Source organism: Tetranychus urticae, chromosome 2 (assembly GCF_039701765.1).
Source record: "Tetranychus urticae isolate SD_2017Ah chromosome 2, NJAU_TeUrti_SD_1.0, whole genome shotgun sequence".
NCBI classification, from domain to species: Eukaryota; Metazoa; Arthropoda; class Arachnida; order Trombidiformes; family Tetranychidae; genus Tetranychus; species Tetranychus urticae.
In genome coordinates, this window is record NC_142959.1 from 4585181 (window position 1) to 4601875 (window position 16695).

The 16695-nt window shown below is 32.3% G+C and overlaps 1 protein-coding gene across 1 annotated transcript; it reads left to right on the top strand.

The window, feature by feature from the left end:
• Nucleotides 1-4283: 4283 nt before the first annotated feature.
• On the top strand, nucleotides 4284-6266 carry LOC107366340 (D-beta-hydroxybutyrate dehydrogenase, mitochondrial-like). Its single transcript, XM_015933920.3, has 3 exons — nucleotides 4284-4576; nucleotides 4650-4892; nucleotides 5280-6266. The coding sequence occupies exons 1-3, from the start codon at nucleotides 4537-4539 to the stop codon at nucleotides 6188-6190; spliced, it is 1194 nt and encodes a 397-aa protein (XP_015789406.2). The 5' UTR covers nucleotides 4284-4536; the 3' UTR covers nucleotides 6191-6266.
• The last annotated feature ends 10429 nt before the right edge of the window (nucleotides 6267-16695 follow it).

A 16695-nucleotide genomic window follows, 5' to 3' on the forward strand; every position in this document is an offset into this window, starting at 1 on the left:
TATCGATCGAACCAGACAGTGAAAGCTGCAAAGCTAAGACTGTCATTCAATATTTGGGTTAGCAACGAAAATGTGGAAAAGTCTATGCAAATTTCGTTGGCTAAAAGTTGATAATTGATTGAATTTGTGACAAAAGTGATGACTAAATGTGAGTTCAATAAATCCATTCTTTTCAACAGTTTCATGTAATGGTAACAATTTGCCAGACTCATTGATTTACCCAGAATAACAAGTCAACCTGACTTGCAGTTTTCAATTCATCATCGGCTTAATTCACATTAAAACACTGTGACATGAAACTTGAAACGTGTGTAAAAAATGAACATTTTAATGACAAAAAAGGTTGATTCGATACTAATAAAGGTTCACTTTGATGGGCTTCCAATTGGCCATTATCATTACCATTATTCATCCCAAGTAATAAAAAGTCACTCACAAGTTAATCTCCACCCAAATCATTAGTTTAGTTCATGTCAAAATTGCTTTCTTTTCTCAGTAAAAAGTTCATTTTTTAACCTCAATTTTCATTTGCAAACTGATTGACCAAAACCTTGGATCGGACCAAAGCAAAATGGCACAAACGAAAAGCTTCTCAACTGTCAACAATTTTTTTCCAATTTTTTCTTTTTCTCTACAAAATTTCATTCTTTTACCAACTTTTCATTTGAATTTTCATAACCAAAACTTCCTCAATCTTACAATTTGAACAATAAATGATTCGATTTTTCATGGAAATTATCAATGAAATGTGAATAAAAGTAGCGAAATTCATCATTCATCAACTTGATTAGTTGGACTCATGTTGATTCAATGAGCGTTAAAAGACTCAGGATTGAGGTCATTTACAGAAGCTCAATAAGCAACAATTTCATTCCAATTATTGTGAGTTTTTTTGTTCACCAAGACTGGTGAAGGTGAAGGAAAAGGTTATCATTATCATGTTTATCATAAGTATCAATAACAATTTCCTTACCTGAGTAAATGCTTTTAAAGAAACTCTGAGAGAAAAAAACTTGAAAATCATTTTTCTTTTTGTAATAACGAGAGAAAAAAACGTTCACCTTTTCATTTTCCTCTTCACCTACGAAGTTTCTCCATCTCTTCATGATTGACATGGACCATTTCACTCTGAATGTTTCCTGAAGATCTTTTTCTCTCTCGCTTGCCTGATGAAATAACAACCCTTAAATCATCATTATTTGATGCAACAAAATACACTTGAACAACACACAAAATGATTCAACAATAAAAAGTACGGAAAGAAAGGAAATCTCAATGACAAAGTCGACATCAATTTACCTGGAAATTTCATTTTTTGTTGAGAAAAAAAAGATTTCTTCTTCTCTCTTGAAGACATTTTTCAATTTTCTTCCAAGCATCATTATCTTTGAATTATCATCAGTAACTCAACTTTTATTTCGCCCATTGAACAAGTTATTGAACCGATTTTCTGCAGTTGCAAGTTGAGCCAAATTAAAAATTGTGTTAATTGTTTGTTTCAATTTGAGTTCACAATTATTCTGAATCTTCTTTATTCTCTCAGTAATTGATCATCATTCATGAAACGATGAATAAAGATGATTACGATTAGCTCACACTTTGTTTCAATCTTTATTGTCACGATTAAGCGCGCTTTGCTAAAAATCTCACAAGGGAAGTGACCTTGCTTGTACGATCATTTTCGATTTTTTTCGACTTTATATTGTAGAGGGCAAAAAATAATTAGACACGTATTTTTGCTTTTTTTACGCCGGTGTGCGGTTTTTGATATTTAGGTACTTTTAATTAAAAATAGCAATGTATTGCCGTCACTGAGAAGCAAGTAAAACAATGAAAAGCAGAAAAATGAAAAATCTTAATAAAAATTGTGAAACACTTTTCAGTGACTCCAATAGATTTCAATGCAATATCCTCACTTAAAAGTACCTAAATATCAAAAACCGCGCACCGGCGTAAAAAAAGCAAAAATACGTGTCTAATTATTTTTTGTCCTCTACAATATAAAGTCGAAAAAAATCGAAAATGATCGTACAAGCAAGGTCACTTCCCTTGTCAGTACAACTCAAGTTGAATGAACAGATGAAAACGGAAAAGCACCAGAAATGTTTCAGCTAGTCGAGTGAATTAGAACATTTCCTGGAAAATCTTGTTTATTTGCATAAGACTGGTACTGAGTATTTCAATTGCAATTATTACTCATTCAATGCATATCATATTTCAATAGAATTGAGCCGATTTCCAAATAAATTTCAATTTATGTTACAAGTCTTGAACTTATTCACCCATTAAAGTGCTTTTTCATGCTTTTTAACTTCTAATGAAAAGAATCGAGCTAATAAAGTGTACAGACAGGAATATTGACTGGAGCATCTTTCTTTGCGAATCACATTTACATTGTTAGTGTTTCACAGACAACCATTATTTGAATAACAATGATCTGACCCTTCTCAGTGACTTGCTAAACTGACTCATTTTGAAATCTCCAGATTCGTTGCTTGCATTTTCGTTGTATTTTCATTTAGGGATATGATTGAGCCAGTTAACTGTTTCAATTGTAAGCAATTAATTGCATGATTCAGTGGATATGGTCAGTTGCTTCATCATTTGGATGTTTCTCAGTTCTTTAACTTGAACATTGCTTCAGGTAAAAGATGATGATGATGATTACCTTGAGAGGACAAATTTAAGATGATAAAAGACTGGGAAACACTACCGATGTCATTGAACACTTTAAGCCTTGAGCAAGTCTGATGGGCGATGGGTAAAGATACAGACATAAAAGGTTAATGGAAAGTCGTCCAAGCATCTTTGTATCATTTGTAATATTTCCAATCACATTTATATTATGAAGTTTATTTTTAGCGATCAATATTGCTAGATGGTTCTTTTTGCAAGCTATTCTCAACCAATTTTCGATTGTACAGCAATAAGCAAGTAAATCTGCTAAAGTATTAACTTCTATCGTTATTTGGATAACTGTCTTTGCTCGCATTTGAAGAAGACTGCAAACTTAATAGCGTTTCATTTACTATTTGGTTATATAAAGAGTTATTCGTTCTTAGTTTTCGCACTTGCATTCAAAATGAAAATGCTGCATAAATACTTTCATCTGTTTCTAAAGTTTCGATCTTAACCTTCATTCTTTGACTGAAAAGAGTCCAAAACCAGTCAAATTTTTACTTTTATTATGCTTTGAAAAGTGATGTTAAAGTTGAAAGTAAAAGACGGAAAAGCATTAAACTGTTTATTTCAATGAAACATGAAATCCCTATTATTAAGTTGATCTTAAAGCTTCTGAAAGTTTACATCAAATGTGCTCATTTGACCTGATTCATTCAACTGAACTGAATTGATAGCTGATGATTATCTTGTTTTAAATCTTCTTTTCTTGTTTGTCAAAAATACTCGATGATTAAATTGAAGGTCCAAGCGTTTGAAAGCCAATAAAATCAAGATGCGTAAATCGATACGGGCGAAATTGAATCCGCACATGAATTCAACAGCGAAAATTGATGTCCCAAATTGACAGCCTTCGTAACGAATCAATGATTCCTAACTATTAATATCTCCTGGAAGTTAAAGTATCAAAATGAGGTCTCAGTCTGCGATACTTCTTTCATCTTTCCTTCTCGAGTAGGCTGAGAAAGTTTTGTGATCGAATTCAATTTCTATAAAAACTCTATGATTGACAGAATGCATCGGTCATGATATTTTGGTTCTTTAAGAGCTTCTGCTATAACTTTACGAAATCAGACAAATCTTGCAATGATGTAACGATGGGTCGAAAGAGTTTGCTTGTGTTTAATTATTGATGCGAAAACGCAATCTTATACTATTAGAAGAGGAAACGGCATTTCTTGTTTACACACTTTTTCGACAATCGGGAAGCGTTTGTTCAATGACTCTAATACCTTGACTGATGTTTAGCGGAACAAATTTCTGTTTGTACTTCTGTGGATACTCAAACTCAATGATCATCGATTGTCTTTGGATTTACATCCAAATCAAAATTGCATTTATCTCGAAGTTTTGAGTGAAACTTTATTAGATCTCATTTCAAGTCAAGCCAAGTTGTAATAGAAACAAAAAGAGCAGCTTTTTTCTTGTTTCAGCAGAAAGCGTGAAAAACTAAAGCTCGGCTAATCTGGTAATGAGCATCATGATGCTGTAAAACTTGATATATCAGGTTAACTAGTTAATCAACATTCAGAATATGAAAGGCCAAATGAATATGATTGCTTTAGTGACCTCCTCTTTATACTTCAATAACCGCTTTTCGAGTTTCTTTTCATAAACTTTTCTTTTTTCATTTCATTTCGATTAAAACTCACAACAAACTTTTTTACTTTAAAATGTTTTACAGTGAATTAAATCTCTGTTTATGAGACAAAAAGTGCGTGCTACAAATGAATGTTTAATATTGCCGACAATCCAAAGTAATTAACCAAAATTCCGTGCCATGCTTGTGACAATATTTCAACTGAAAAAATTTTGATTTCGTGATAAATAAACATTAAAGTCTAGTCTGTTTCCATCATGTCTTCGCCGGCCTCTTTTGTAACGGAAAAGCCAAAAAGTAAGATTTCAATTTTTCATTTTCTTTTCATCATTTAAATTCAAACACTGCAATGTTTCTCTCTGTGTTACAGTAGTTTCTAAACGCAAATCAACCGGCATTTATGGACTAAAATGGTTTCTTTTTGGCCTCTTGATTACAACTGTTGCAATTATGGTTTCACTTTTTCCCAACATTGCTCTCTATGCTAGTATTCCTGGTGGCCTGTTGAGTGTCCTTTTAGTTTGTTGGCTAATTGTTTCACCTCTAAAGCGATTCATTGTGTTCATCTTTTGTAAATCTGTTGATCCAACTAATAAATCTATTCTGATAACGGGTAAGTTTGTTGTAACACTTTTTAACCAACTTTTTCGTCTTTTCAGTCTTCACGTTTAACTTGAACCAAATCAACTTTCATCAAGATACTGATAACCTCAAATTGAACTCAACTGACCTCACTCTACTGCAGCTAAAGCTTGTTTCAAATTAGCCTTCAGGTGATTCAAGTATACGGTCAGCTTCATCATGGTTAACGTCAACGTTATATTGAACTGAAATTACTTTCGTTGAGGTTGTGGTCAGGTCTGAGAGGCTCAGATTTCTAGTTTAGTTGAAGGGAAAAGTCATTGCAAATTAGGTCAAGAGTCGAATTTGGTTTTCAGCTTTTGGTTGAATTTTGTGTTCTCGTATTAACTTTAAAATGATTTTCTTCCATTGCTGTCAGGTTGTGACCAGGGTTTGGGCCATGGAATGGCATTGAGCTTGAACTCTCTTGGTTTCAAAGTGTTTGCTTCGTGCTATGATCCAACGAGTTCGGGTGCAGCCTTGTTGAAGCAAAATGCGTCTAACAAGGAACGAATGATTATCTTTAAATTGGATGTAACCAACGATCATGACATTGATTATGCAGTCGACTTTATCACCTCTCATTTGGAGGCAACTCCAGGCGATGTTTTATGGGCAGTCATTAACAATGCCGGTCTCAGTCGAACCGGTAAACTGGAATGGGGAACTTTCGATCATCACTTTCGCTCGCTTTTTGAGGTAAACACGTTTGGTGTTGTCAAAGTTACCCGAGCTTTCCTGCCGCTTCTTCGAAAATCTTTCGGTCGAGTAATTATAATTTCATCTTTTGGCGGTCGAGTTACCTCTTCATTCATGACAGCCTATGCCATGTCCAAGGCAGCAATCATTTGCTTTGCTGACGGTCTAAGGTTGGAAATGATGCCTTTCGGAGTATCCGTTGTTTCCGTTGAACCAGTCTTTGCTCGAACTCCCATGATGGATCCACAAATTTCAAACCAACGAATCGATGAAATGTGGACCAATACAGTGCCAAGTGTACAACAAGTGTATGGCAAAGAGCAAGTAGACCAAGTGAAGCAAGCCATTGAACTATTGCACACAAGCCCAATGGGACTTGATGAAACGTACCAAGATGTGATTAGGTGCGTCACTCGATCAGTGATCAGTCCAGTTCCAGAGTATGTAGAGCAGCCAGCTTCGTTTCTTCAAAAGCCACTCAACATGATTGTCCAGTCGATTCCAAGGGAATGGGTAGATGTTTACCTGTTAATCGTCGATAAAATTTTATCTCTCATTGGGTCAATCAAAGGCAAACCCAACAACAGTTAAGATATCTCAAAGTGAACCATTGTCTAGTCGATATTGAAATTGTAAATATTTTAAAAAATAAACTCTTTTCCATTAACCTTTGTCTCTAGTTGATAATCAAGGTAAAAAAAGGTGAGCTTTAAACTTGTTCTTTGTACTGAATATGTCTGAGGCTGTAACTTGAGATAGTTTTTGTTTGTCGGTTATTACATTTCAAGTTAATCATTTGGAATGAAAAAAGCGAGTTTTTAAAGGTAAAAAAGTTGCTCTTTTCTTGTCAGATTGAATATATTTTTAAACTTGAACCGGATATATTAATAAGCTAATAGATTAATCAAGGTAAGGAAGGAGATAATCACATTGGTAATTAGGATGATCTTTGAAAGTGATTAGGACAAGTCTTTTTGCTCTTCTTTTAGTGTCGTTCATGTTTCAAATTGAAAATGTTTTCCCATTTCCTGTAAATTTAATAACATGTAAATAAAACCTTTAATTAGCTTTGACCTGTGGATATAAACAATGTTATGGTCAGTTGCAGCTAACGCATACGAATGCAATCTGCTCGTATATACCTTTCCTCAATAAAGTCTATCATTATCAAATACCAACGGAAGTTTGGCCTGAACAGAGTAAAAGTAAAATCTTTTTTTTACACAAAAATAACTGATTTTTCTTCTGTTGATACAAACTTGCAATTTTCAAATCACCATTCAAATTCAAATAAAACGTTTACATAAAGTTGAACTATAGTTTAAAGTATCATTGGGTTTGCATTATTAATGTGCCAAAAAACTGATTAAAGTCAATGTATTTTATCATTATAACAGTTGATGACTGAAGTTGATTTGATCCTAATAAACATTTCATATCATTTCACTTGAAAAATTACCAAAAGGCTGTAAAGTTAGTAGAGGAAGAGTAAGTTGAACTTTGATTTTTTTACTGTTTACATTGGTTCAACTCAATTTTCTCGAAAACTATCGACCAGAGAAACTTTTGAACAGATGACATCCACCTTTAAACCCTCGAAATGTCTAACTTCGAACTTGCTTTGTGATTGAAACGAAAACAAATGGAAATTTTCCTCCCATAAATTGACTGTTTTTGTGCAGCAAAGCAAGTGTTGAAGCTTAACCTAGAAGCATGAAGGCTTGGGTTGACCTCAACAATACTTGGTGCCTATTACATAGCAGTCAATGTTATTTACTTTCAATGATCGATTTTGAGTTTTCATGCTTTAAGAAAGCGACTGAATCATTTCGATTATGATTATTGAAAATTGCTTTTAGCGAAGGAAAAATATGCCAAATCTCATTCCGATTACCTCATTGAGTGGGAGAGCTTTTCTGATAATTTTGTTTACTATTTTAACCATGGTTTTCAAGTCATCTGAACATGAATTTTGCATGAAAAAATGATTACAAAGGGAAAGAGAGGAAGAGAGAGAGAGAGACAAGTAAACACACAAATATGATGACATGCAAAGTTACGTGCAATGATCAAATCATCATTTTCATAGAGAACGGTTGAATTATCATTTTTTCAAAGTACAGGTTGATGGAGCGCCATGAAAGAAACAACAATCAATTGTAATTACCGCGTAAATGAGTGAAGAAAAAAGTTGCCACTTTTATTTGTTTATCATATTCAATCTCATCATAATCATCTAGCACAATTATATCATCAGTGTGATCTTATTATCACAGCTATAATCATCGTCATCATTATGACAAACCTTGACAAAGAAGCGGAAATATTCCCCTGATGTTTTCCCTGAATAAAGATCTGGAGAGAAAGAAACCAGACTGAACAAGACAATTGATTTGTTGAGATAACAATTTTGAGTCTCAGTTTTGTTCAAGATTCACATTATTAAAAGTCTATGAGTTTGTCAGCCAGGCAAGGTTAACCCGAATTAAACAGTTAAACATAAAATTTTAAACTAAACGGAAGTTGACAGTTTCTCCTCATTACTTTTCCCACGAAACAGAAGCACTTCTCATGAATCAAGATTCTTATCAATCTACAGACTTTCAAGTGTTGAATCAGAGGAGCGAGCAAAAAATGAGTTAAAATGAATGTTTTTCCTCTTCTCTTGCCCAAACCAATAAACACTTTTAATTTAATCAAAATTTTCTTCATCAATGAATCACATGAATTCAAATCAATCATAATTATAAACCACTAAATGACTCACATGAGATTCAATGAATTACAATGAACCAAGAAGAGAGAGAAAAAAAAGAATCATTCAACTTGTTAAACATTGAAAGGTAAAAAAACGAAACTCGAAAAAAAGCAACTTTTACTTTCCCTGAATACTGCCAATCATTTTGATGAATTGAATGAAAGTGAAAAAAGATGAGAAAATGTTTCATCCGAAAAAGGGTCAAATGAACAAAAGTGAAACCTTGGTGCCAATGAAAGCGTACAAAAAGGTTCATCAAAAAATCGAACTCTGGTTCAATAGAGAAATCCAAAGTTGACGAAGTAGTCAAACATCTGTAATTAATGTGAGAAACGGACAATTTCCATGTAATTTATTGACACTGAATAGAGAATGGAAAAATGAAAAGTTCGTTGTCAGTCTATTTACTGTTAAGTACATAAACATCTCTGGAGATAAATTTCAATTGAAGCCTCTTTTGGTTCCAAAAATATAATCAGTTAAATGGTTTTGTTATTCCGAGTAATTGGTTGGGAAATTTACAGAACTTTGAAACTACAATAGAATCATGTTTAATAAGAAGATGAGAATACATCTTTTGATGATCATGATGAGAAGGGAATCAACAAAATTGAGAGTAAATTTTAAGATGAAAATGATGCAAAATGATGAGGATAAAGGTGATGCCTAAAAGGTATTTTCAATGATTCTCAATTTGAATAGAAGAGAGAAGTTCAGTTTTTTCCTCTTTTTTCATCTCTTTTCTCATTTCTTTTCGTGCACTCATTGTCATGATAATCTTGCTGTGATGAGAATCATGAAAAATGATGAGTTTTTTCCATCTGATCACTCATCACTTGCAAGTTTCTTCAATTGAAATAGTAATTTGAAAATGAAATGTTTGATGGAAAATTGTTGGTTCATTATTTGATTATACATTTTTACCTTTATTACATTTGAATATTTCGTTTCAAGTTTTTTACCTTTTTTCAATTGTTCATATCTTGCGCTCATGTAAATCTGTCTAAAAATTGAAACGTTTAATTAAATGTAAATATTTGTCTCAGATGCATTTGGAGTGATTAAAGTTATCAAGAGTAAAGTTGTCATCCATGAAATATGTTTGCATGGAGAGAATCAATTTGATTTGATTCTGTTTGCAAACTAATTTATTGCGAGTTTAAATTTTGTTGCAAAATGACTTTTTTTGCTTTGCTTTTTTAGTTCTCAGCTGTGATTATTATTGGTTAGTTTATTAACCTAATTTCATTTGATACATTTCATCTTGTAATTGGTTAAATTGGCACATAGCTAAAGATAAATTTGAGTTAACGTTGACAATTATTATTCCCATTGATGTTGACCCACAAAATTTATACCAACTTTAACCTTGATGTGCGATTCACTCGACGTTTCATTTCTTATGGCTATGGAACAGGTTGAAGTTAAAATGACACAAGTTTTTTTGTCGTTTTTTGCTGCTTTTGAAAATTATTAGACATTTATTGCGTGGAATCACGAATTTGGTAAAATTATCTTTTATTTCAGAACAATTGGATGATTTTATCAGTTTCCAGGTGTAATTTGACCATTGAAAAGAGACTATTCAGACACATTCAGTGAGTTAATTATTTGATTTTGATAAATTATAAAGAACTAAATATGTGACATTAAACCGTTTTCTATGCAAATTTCGAATCGAGTCATATTTTTAACTGAGATTGGAGAGAAAGCTATTTTTGAAATCATAAAAAGTTCGCATTATTTAGAAATAAAAGTTCAAATTTTTGTTTTTCAAGTTTCTAGAATAGACTTCATGAAAAGACTGGAGTAAAATTTTTATAGCTTGTACTTTGTATAATACAGTAGCGGTCAAAAAAACTGACAGTCTTACGTTTAAATTGAGATTTCTGATCAGAAGATAGATCGGAACCGAAAATTTGTTTGCATTTTACAGACTAGATCATAGAGAATTGATAGACATATAAATTAAGATGAAAAATATCTTAATCGGCTATTTATTCAATTTTAATTGCTTGCATCATTTCTAAAAAACTACATAGAAATATTATTAGATTTTATAACTTCCCTCATGCATTCAATGCCAAACAGAATTCATGCATTTTTTGACGCGGATGGAGTTAATACAAAATATCAATTCTAATGAATTATTGTTCAGCAAACATCATAGAACTGATTGAATGAGTTTCAAATTATTGATTAATCGCTGACTGAGTTACGATCAATTGATTAACTGTCAGTTTTTGAACTCTACTGTACTTGTAATGCTTGTATTCGGCGTTTTTCATCGCAAACGGCTAGTCATAACTCACGAACGTTGGATGCTACAGATCGCAGATTCAAACCTGAGGTTCCGCAATTCAAAGATTGAATGTTTGAGGTCATTCAACGTCGTTCCGTTATTGGCCTCTAATTTGAAATCTAATAAATCAAAGTGAAGAAGAATTGGTTGATTGTGGTCTCGAATATATCTATGTAAATGAACGTATGGATCAATTGGATGCTGAACTCGACATCGTTGAACCATTTCCAGAACCAGATAGTCAATTCTTATTGGACAAAGAGCGAAATGATGAAACCATTCAATTGAATAAAAGGTTGGAAGTTGCTGAGCTTCTTAAGAAATACAATTATTCTATTACTGTTCAAAGGCTGGAAGAAATGGTTAATGAAAAAGACAAAGCAGAAATTAAAGGTATCTTGAATAAGATAACCCGAGATTTTTGTCGTAAGGTCAACTCCGTCACTTTAAAAGAACAAGATTGGTTACAATTCTTGCATGATCTCCAGCGTATAAGAAATTCCTGTTTTCATGATTTTTTTCCTATTGAAGATGTTTACGAGTTTTTTGTCAAAGGAATACTAACCTCTGGAAGACTGGAACGCTTTAAATTCACATCGTATTTTATGCAACTCGACCCCAACTTGCCTTCAAATAAATTGATTTCTTAGGATAAATCAGTTGAGATAATTCATGATGCCACTCAACAATATGTGAATTCGGCCAAATCAGTCACTGGTGAATTTATCGATACAGCGAGCAAATATTTGGCTATTCTCGGAGAAAGTGCTGCCTCTAAAGCAATTGCAATCAAAAAAGGCGCCTAATTTATTCTTGGTCCGAAATCCCGCTTTTAAAAATTAAAGAACAGATTTGCTAAAACTTTGTCATCAAATTTTTCTTGTTCATCTTTCGTTTGTAGATCCCACTCAAATCATAGTTCATTTTTGATTTATAACTGCAACTCTCCAATGAATAACCCTTTACAACTTCCCTATTTTGATATTATTGTCATGGTAATCAATTTCCATCTCACCCTTTTCATCATCAAACCCAATAAATATCTTTAACTGTTGAAAAATGAGTTTTCAAAATCAACACAAAAGTCACCAAACTTTGAATAAATTGAGCCCACTTGAAAATTCCAATAACAAGCAGCACTTCAAGTAATGTAACAATTTTATCCAACAAGAAGCAACAACCAACATTGAAATCTTGCATTCATCTGATAATTTTGAACATTTGCATTTTTCCTTTCCTCAACTTTTCACTATCGCGAGCATTTTGATGAAACCAATTAATCAATCCTTTTCAATATAATATTCACAATTTGACGATTAATCAACCTAAATTCACAAATAATGTTGAAGGGAAAAAAGCGATTCCGATTTTCACGCATCTAAATCTACTTTAATTAAACGTAAAGATCAATAGATATGCATGATAATTAACTGTTAATTATGATCACTTTATTGTTTTCGCCATTTACTTTTTGGTTAACAATTCATTTCCATTGTTAATTTCATGCTCATTTTTCGCGTTTCATTTTTTAATACTCTAATAGCAATCTATTTCAAATGCCATTTAATTGATCATTAATCACTTTGAATGATTTTTTAACACATTTCCATTGTCTTAACAATTTGATTGAGAAAACATTTTAATTAAAGTAAATTTGCTAATAAAGTTAAACATGATCTGATTACCTGGGCTTGTCATTTGATAGCCAACAAAAATGTATACATTTAAAGAGGCAATTGTTTAGATTAATAATTGATTGAATTAATTAGAGTAAATTTTGTTTCATTAAAGTTGAACCTTTATGTTTTTGTTTTTGGGTAATATTTTTACACCAACAAAATTGGGTTAAATTGATAAAGCCCATCCCAAAATGGATAACATATTTTCAATGTTCAATTTGATTTGTTTATTGATAGTTTCATTGAAGGTTTGTTGTGAGAAGAAATAAGAAAATCTGTCAAAACAGTTTACACCAAAAATTCATTAGAAAAGTGGAAAAATGAAAAGGGAAGAATGCTAAATATAATAAGAAATTATGAAGACGATGATGATCAAGATAAAGATTATGTTGATGATTATGATGATGAAGAACAAGAAAATATGAATCATGATGAAAATGGTGATAACGATGATACAATGTAGTAATGAAGGATAAAAAATTTTCATCGAAATCATGCGAAGCTTTTTTTCTTACCTAACTATGTGCCCATTTGACGGGATTTGAGTGAGTTTGTTAGGTTGAAGATTCAATATCGCACCAGCCTTACTTGGATTGTAAAAGCATCGACGTAAGATACCCTTCAATATGGTATACTTGATGGGACGAGAGTCACCTTATTAGGTTTAAAGAGGTTTGGCTCATGGCCTAACTAACTAGGCTCTCAGATGATCAGAAATAAATGGTTTAAACATGATAAACATGACAATGAAAGATAAAAATGATGAGTAAAAATGGTGATTATGAAGGTGATGATGAGAATAGCGAAGATAGAAATGGAGAACGAAAATTCGCACTCGTAAAGGACGATAGAAACTATGCAAAGGTATTGGGCTTACTGTGTGTCTCCTTTGATGGGGTTAGAGTGCCTTTGTTAGGTTGAAGATTCAATGCCTAACCAGCCTGATCAGAAATTATGTTCAACAATAAAAATAATAAGTAAAAATGTTGATGAAGATGATGATGAGGAGGATGATAAGGATGAGGGAAAAGGGAAGGCTTTAGGCGATGCGAATGGGCCTCTTGAGAGTTTCAAATTTTCCTTTTTGGCAATTAATTTTTTCTTCCTTTCTTCATCTTCTTTGCTATTTCTTGTAATTTTTTTGTTCTCGTTTTTACGTGCAGACAAGCTTACAGGCACCCTTAAGATGACGCTGTTGTTTGTTGTGATAATGGTTTTGATGATGATGATGATGATGATACAAGAAGAAATGGAAAGGTAAATTGATGAAGATGATAACAAAACTAAATAAAGGTTCAAGTTGATATTTGCAACAAGTTTTGTGTTTAGTTGAAGCAAAATTACCTTTTTAATTTACAAGAGAGACAACAGTTTCACCTGGACTAGTTCATTTATTATGATAGATTTTGATGAGTCGATTTGAACTTTGCATTTCAATTTTAACCTCAACAGCCATTCTTGATTAATCTGCTTGATAATCAATTAATGAGTAATTTAGCATTTTTTGTTTTCCTTTCATCGTTTAATGCTAACTTTGTTGAGTAAATTTCATTTCAAGAAAAAGGAGAAAAAGCTATCAATTTGAAACTTTATTTCCATTTGTATGTTGATAAAAATCATTTTTCTTGAAACTTTTCATGATAAAAAAAGCTTCATCTGATGGACAATCAATCTTGATAACTTGTTCTTAAACTCTTTTCTTAGTTTCAATTAAATGTTTAATTTCAATGTTTAAACTGATTCCAATCTCAATATTGAACAATAACAAATGTGCAATTTGGTAAATATTTAGACTCTAAACATTCATCTTGAATCTCATCTCAATGTTTATCAACCATTCCAACTGAGCCATGAATTCACAATAAATCCAAGACTTTTAATATTACCAATGCAACCAAAATCACTCAACTTTCCTATTTAACTAGCATTTCGTTATTGAATCGCTGTTAAATTAACCGTGAATAGTTTCAATTGAAATCAAATTAATCATTAGAGCGAACAGAATAGTTTAAAATGGTAAACTAAAGTCATCATAACACTTCAAAGTTTAACTCTGAAGTAATTCATTTGAAAAAAGCATCGTTGGACTATCAAAGGAAAGTCCAATGAAAAAACATCTATTTTCTCCGAATACTTATATTAATGCGAATTTTCGTTTGATGAAGTTTGTCGCGAAAAAAACCTTTATGACGAACTTTGGGAACAATATCGATATCGAGTCTTGGTGAAGTGAGATAATAGTTTGATTATTTCGAATAAAGTTTTGAAAAGCAAAACGAGTTCGAATCATTTATGGAAATGGGAGTTGTTCTAAAAGTGAAACTTTTTACTTGTGTCTTGACCTGTCTGTTGTCACATCGAAATTGACCACTGATCTTATCATAGAGAATAATGGAATAGGATTTTAGGCGTCAAAATTTCGTTCTATTGATGGACAAATTTTACGAATTTTTCACTTTTTTCTTCATTTAATATGCAATTTGAACGGGAAATCGGAAATCATGAAACGAAGGTTGAATGGAAAAATAAACAAGTTTGTCAATTTGAAAGAATACAGGAAATTTAATTACAACTTTAAGATAAATTTGAGATCAACTCTGATTAACGTTAATTAACTTCATTTTGACTGTTTTGACATGGACTTGAATTTCATTACATTTCATCATTTGTGTTTGGATATTTGCTCAATTCAATTTGTGTACTCGGTTGACTGTCCAGTACCGCTGTGCCACTTCAACATGCATGAATCGTTTCATTGTATTGAAAAGGCAGAATTGATTGATGGCTTTGAAAAGCTTTTCCCGTTTTCCTTTTACCAGCACTTCTCGAACTTAGAGCTTCTTGTGACATGAGATGATATGGATAATTAATTTGTGATCATGTTCAGCGGGTAAGAGAGGAAAGGAAAACAGGATTCAAAGGTTGGAACAGAGTTGATGGTCGTTAATTCGCCTCCAGATTAAACTCAATTACACTTTTTGCACACTCACACTCTGTCAAATTTACGCTCATCATTCCAATGTTGACCCACTCACTATCAATCGGGATTCATGGTGGGCCTGATAAAAATAGCATCTTCTTGCCGCCCAAAAAGCACAACAAAAAATGAAAAACATTGAAAGGAGAAAATAGAAAAAGAAGAAGAAAAAATGATTAAAACGATGATGACGAAGATAATGATTTAATCCTACGAATTTGTTGCGGTAAACAAAGAAAAGGTGGAGAGATTAAGATTTAAAGACGATGGAACGAGAGATAAATCATTTAGGTGGATTCATGACAACAGAATTTTTCACTACTTTTTCTCTCTCTCATTGAAAATCATGAGAAACTTTGAAATAGAAAAAGAAGGGAAAAAAGTTCATTTCAAGTTCAGTCATTCACCAACTCAAGGTAAACACAGATTAGCAGAAAAAAGTTATGAGAGAGAAAAAGAAACGTCTCAGAAATGATGATCATGATGAGGGATGAGGAAAAAGAAATTCATTTATTCAGAGAAAAAAAAGTTTTAAAAGCAATATGGATTTAGGTGTAAGTTGAAAGAAAAAAAAGATTCATCATATAACAGGATTATTGGTAATGCTTTAAGCCTTAGTTTTCCCTTCATCTTCATCATCATCTTTCATCTTCAGAGTCTCTTCAGTCTTCTGTCTCATCCTTTAGTATAAGTTACTTCCTTGACCGACATGAAGGCTCAAGTCAGCAGCAAACTGAAGCTCTTTGAGAGGTAAAAGGCAGGAGAAGAAGCGAAACAAAAAATACTATTTAATCTTAAATAAATTACATTATTGTTTCCAAATGACTTAACGATTTCAATTTATCATCATGATGTGAGTAAAATCAAGTTGAAAAGCAGTAAAAACTTTCATCATTTTCATGACAAACTTGATGACAAACGAAAAGGCAAAATTGCATTGATAATCGATATTGAATGGAACCCAGTTAAAGAAGAAAAAAATGAAGAGAGAAAAAAAGTTTCATTTTTTCTTCTCTTTCTGGACCATCTTTATCCTCACTTGATCATGATAATGTTCATCAGTGAAATTTGATATTACATTTTTACTTATTTCACCAATTGATGGATAAAGAACAAAAAATTCACTTTTTTCATCATTTTCTGTATCATGTTTAAATCATGAATTTGGCGCAAAAAATTACCATTAATTGGTTCATCAATCAATGAATTTTCATTTGAAACTTTTCTCGAAGCAAAAGCAGAAGTAAAAAGTGTTTCAATCTTCAAGTGTAAAATGAAGTCAAAGTGCAAGGTAAACATTCAATTAATTATCCAACTTTTTTGGATTCACGGACTTGTAATTTAGTGGGCTTAAACTGTCCAACAGACACGGAGGCATAA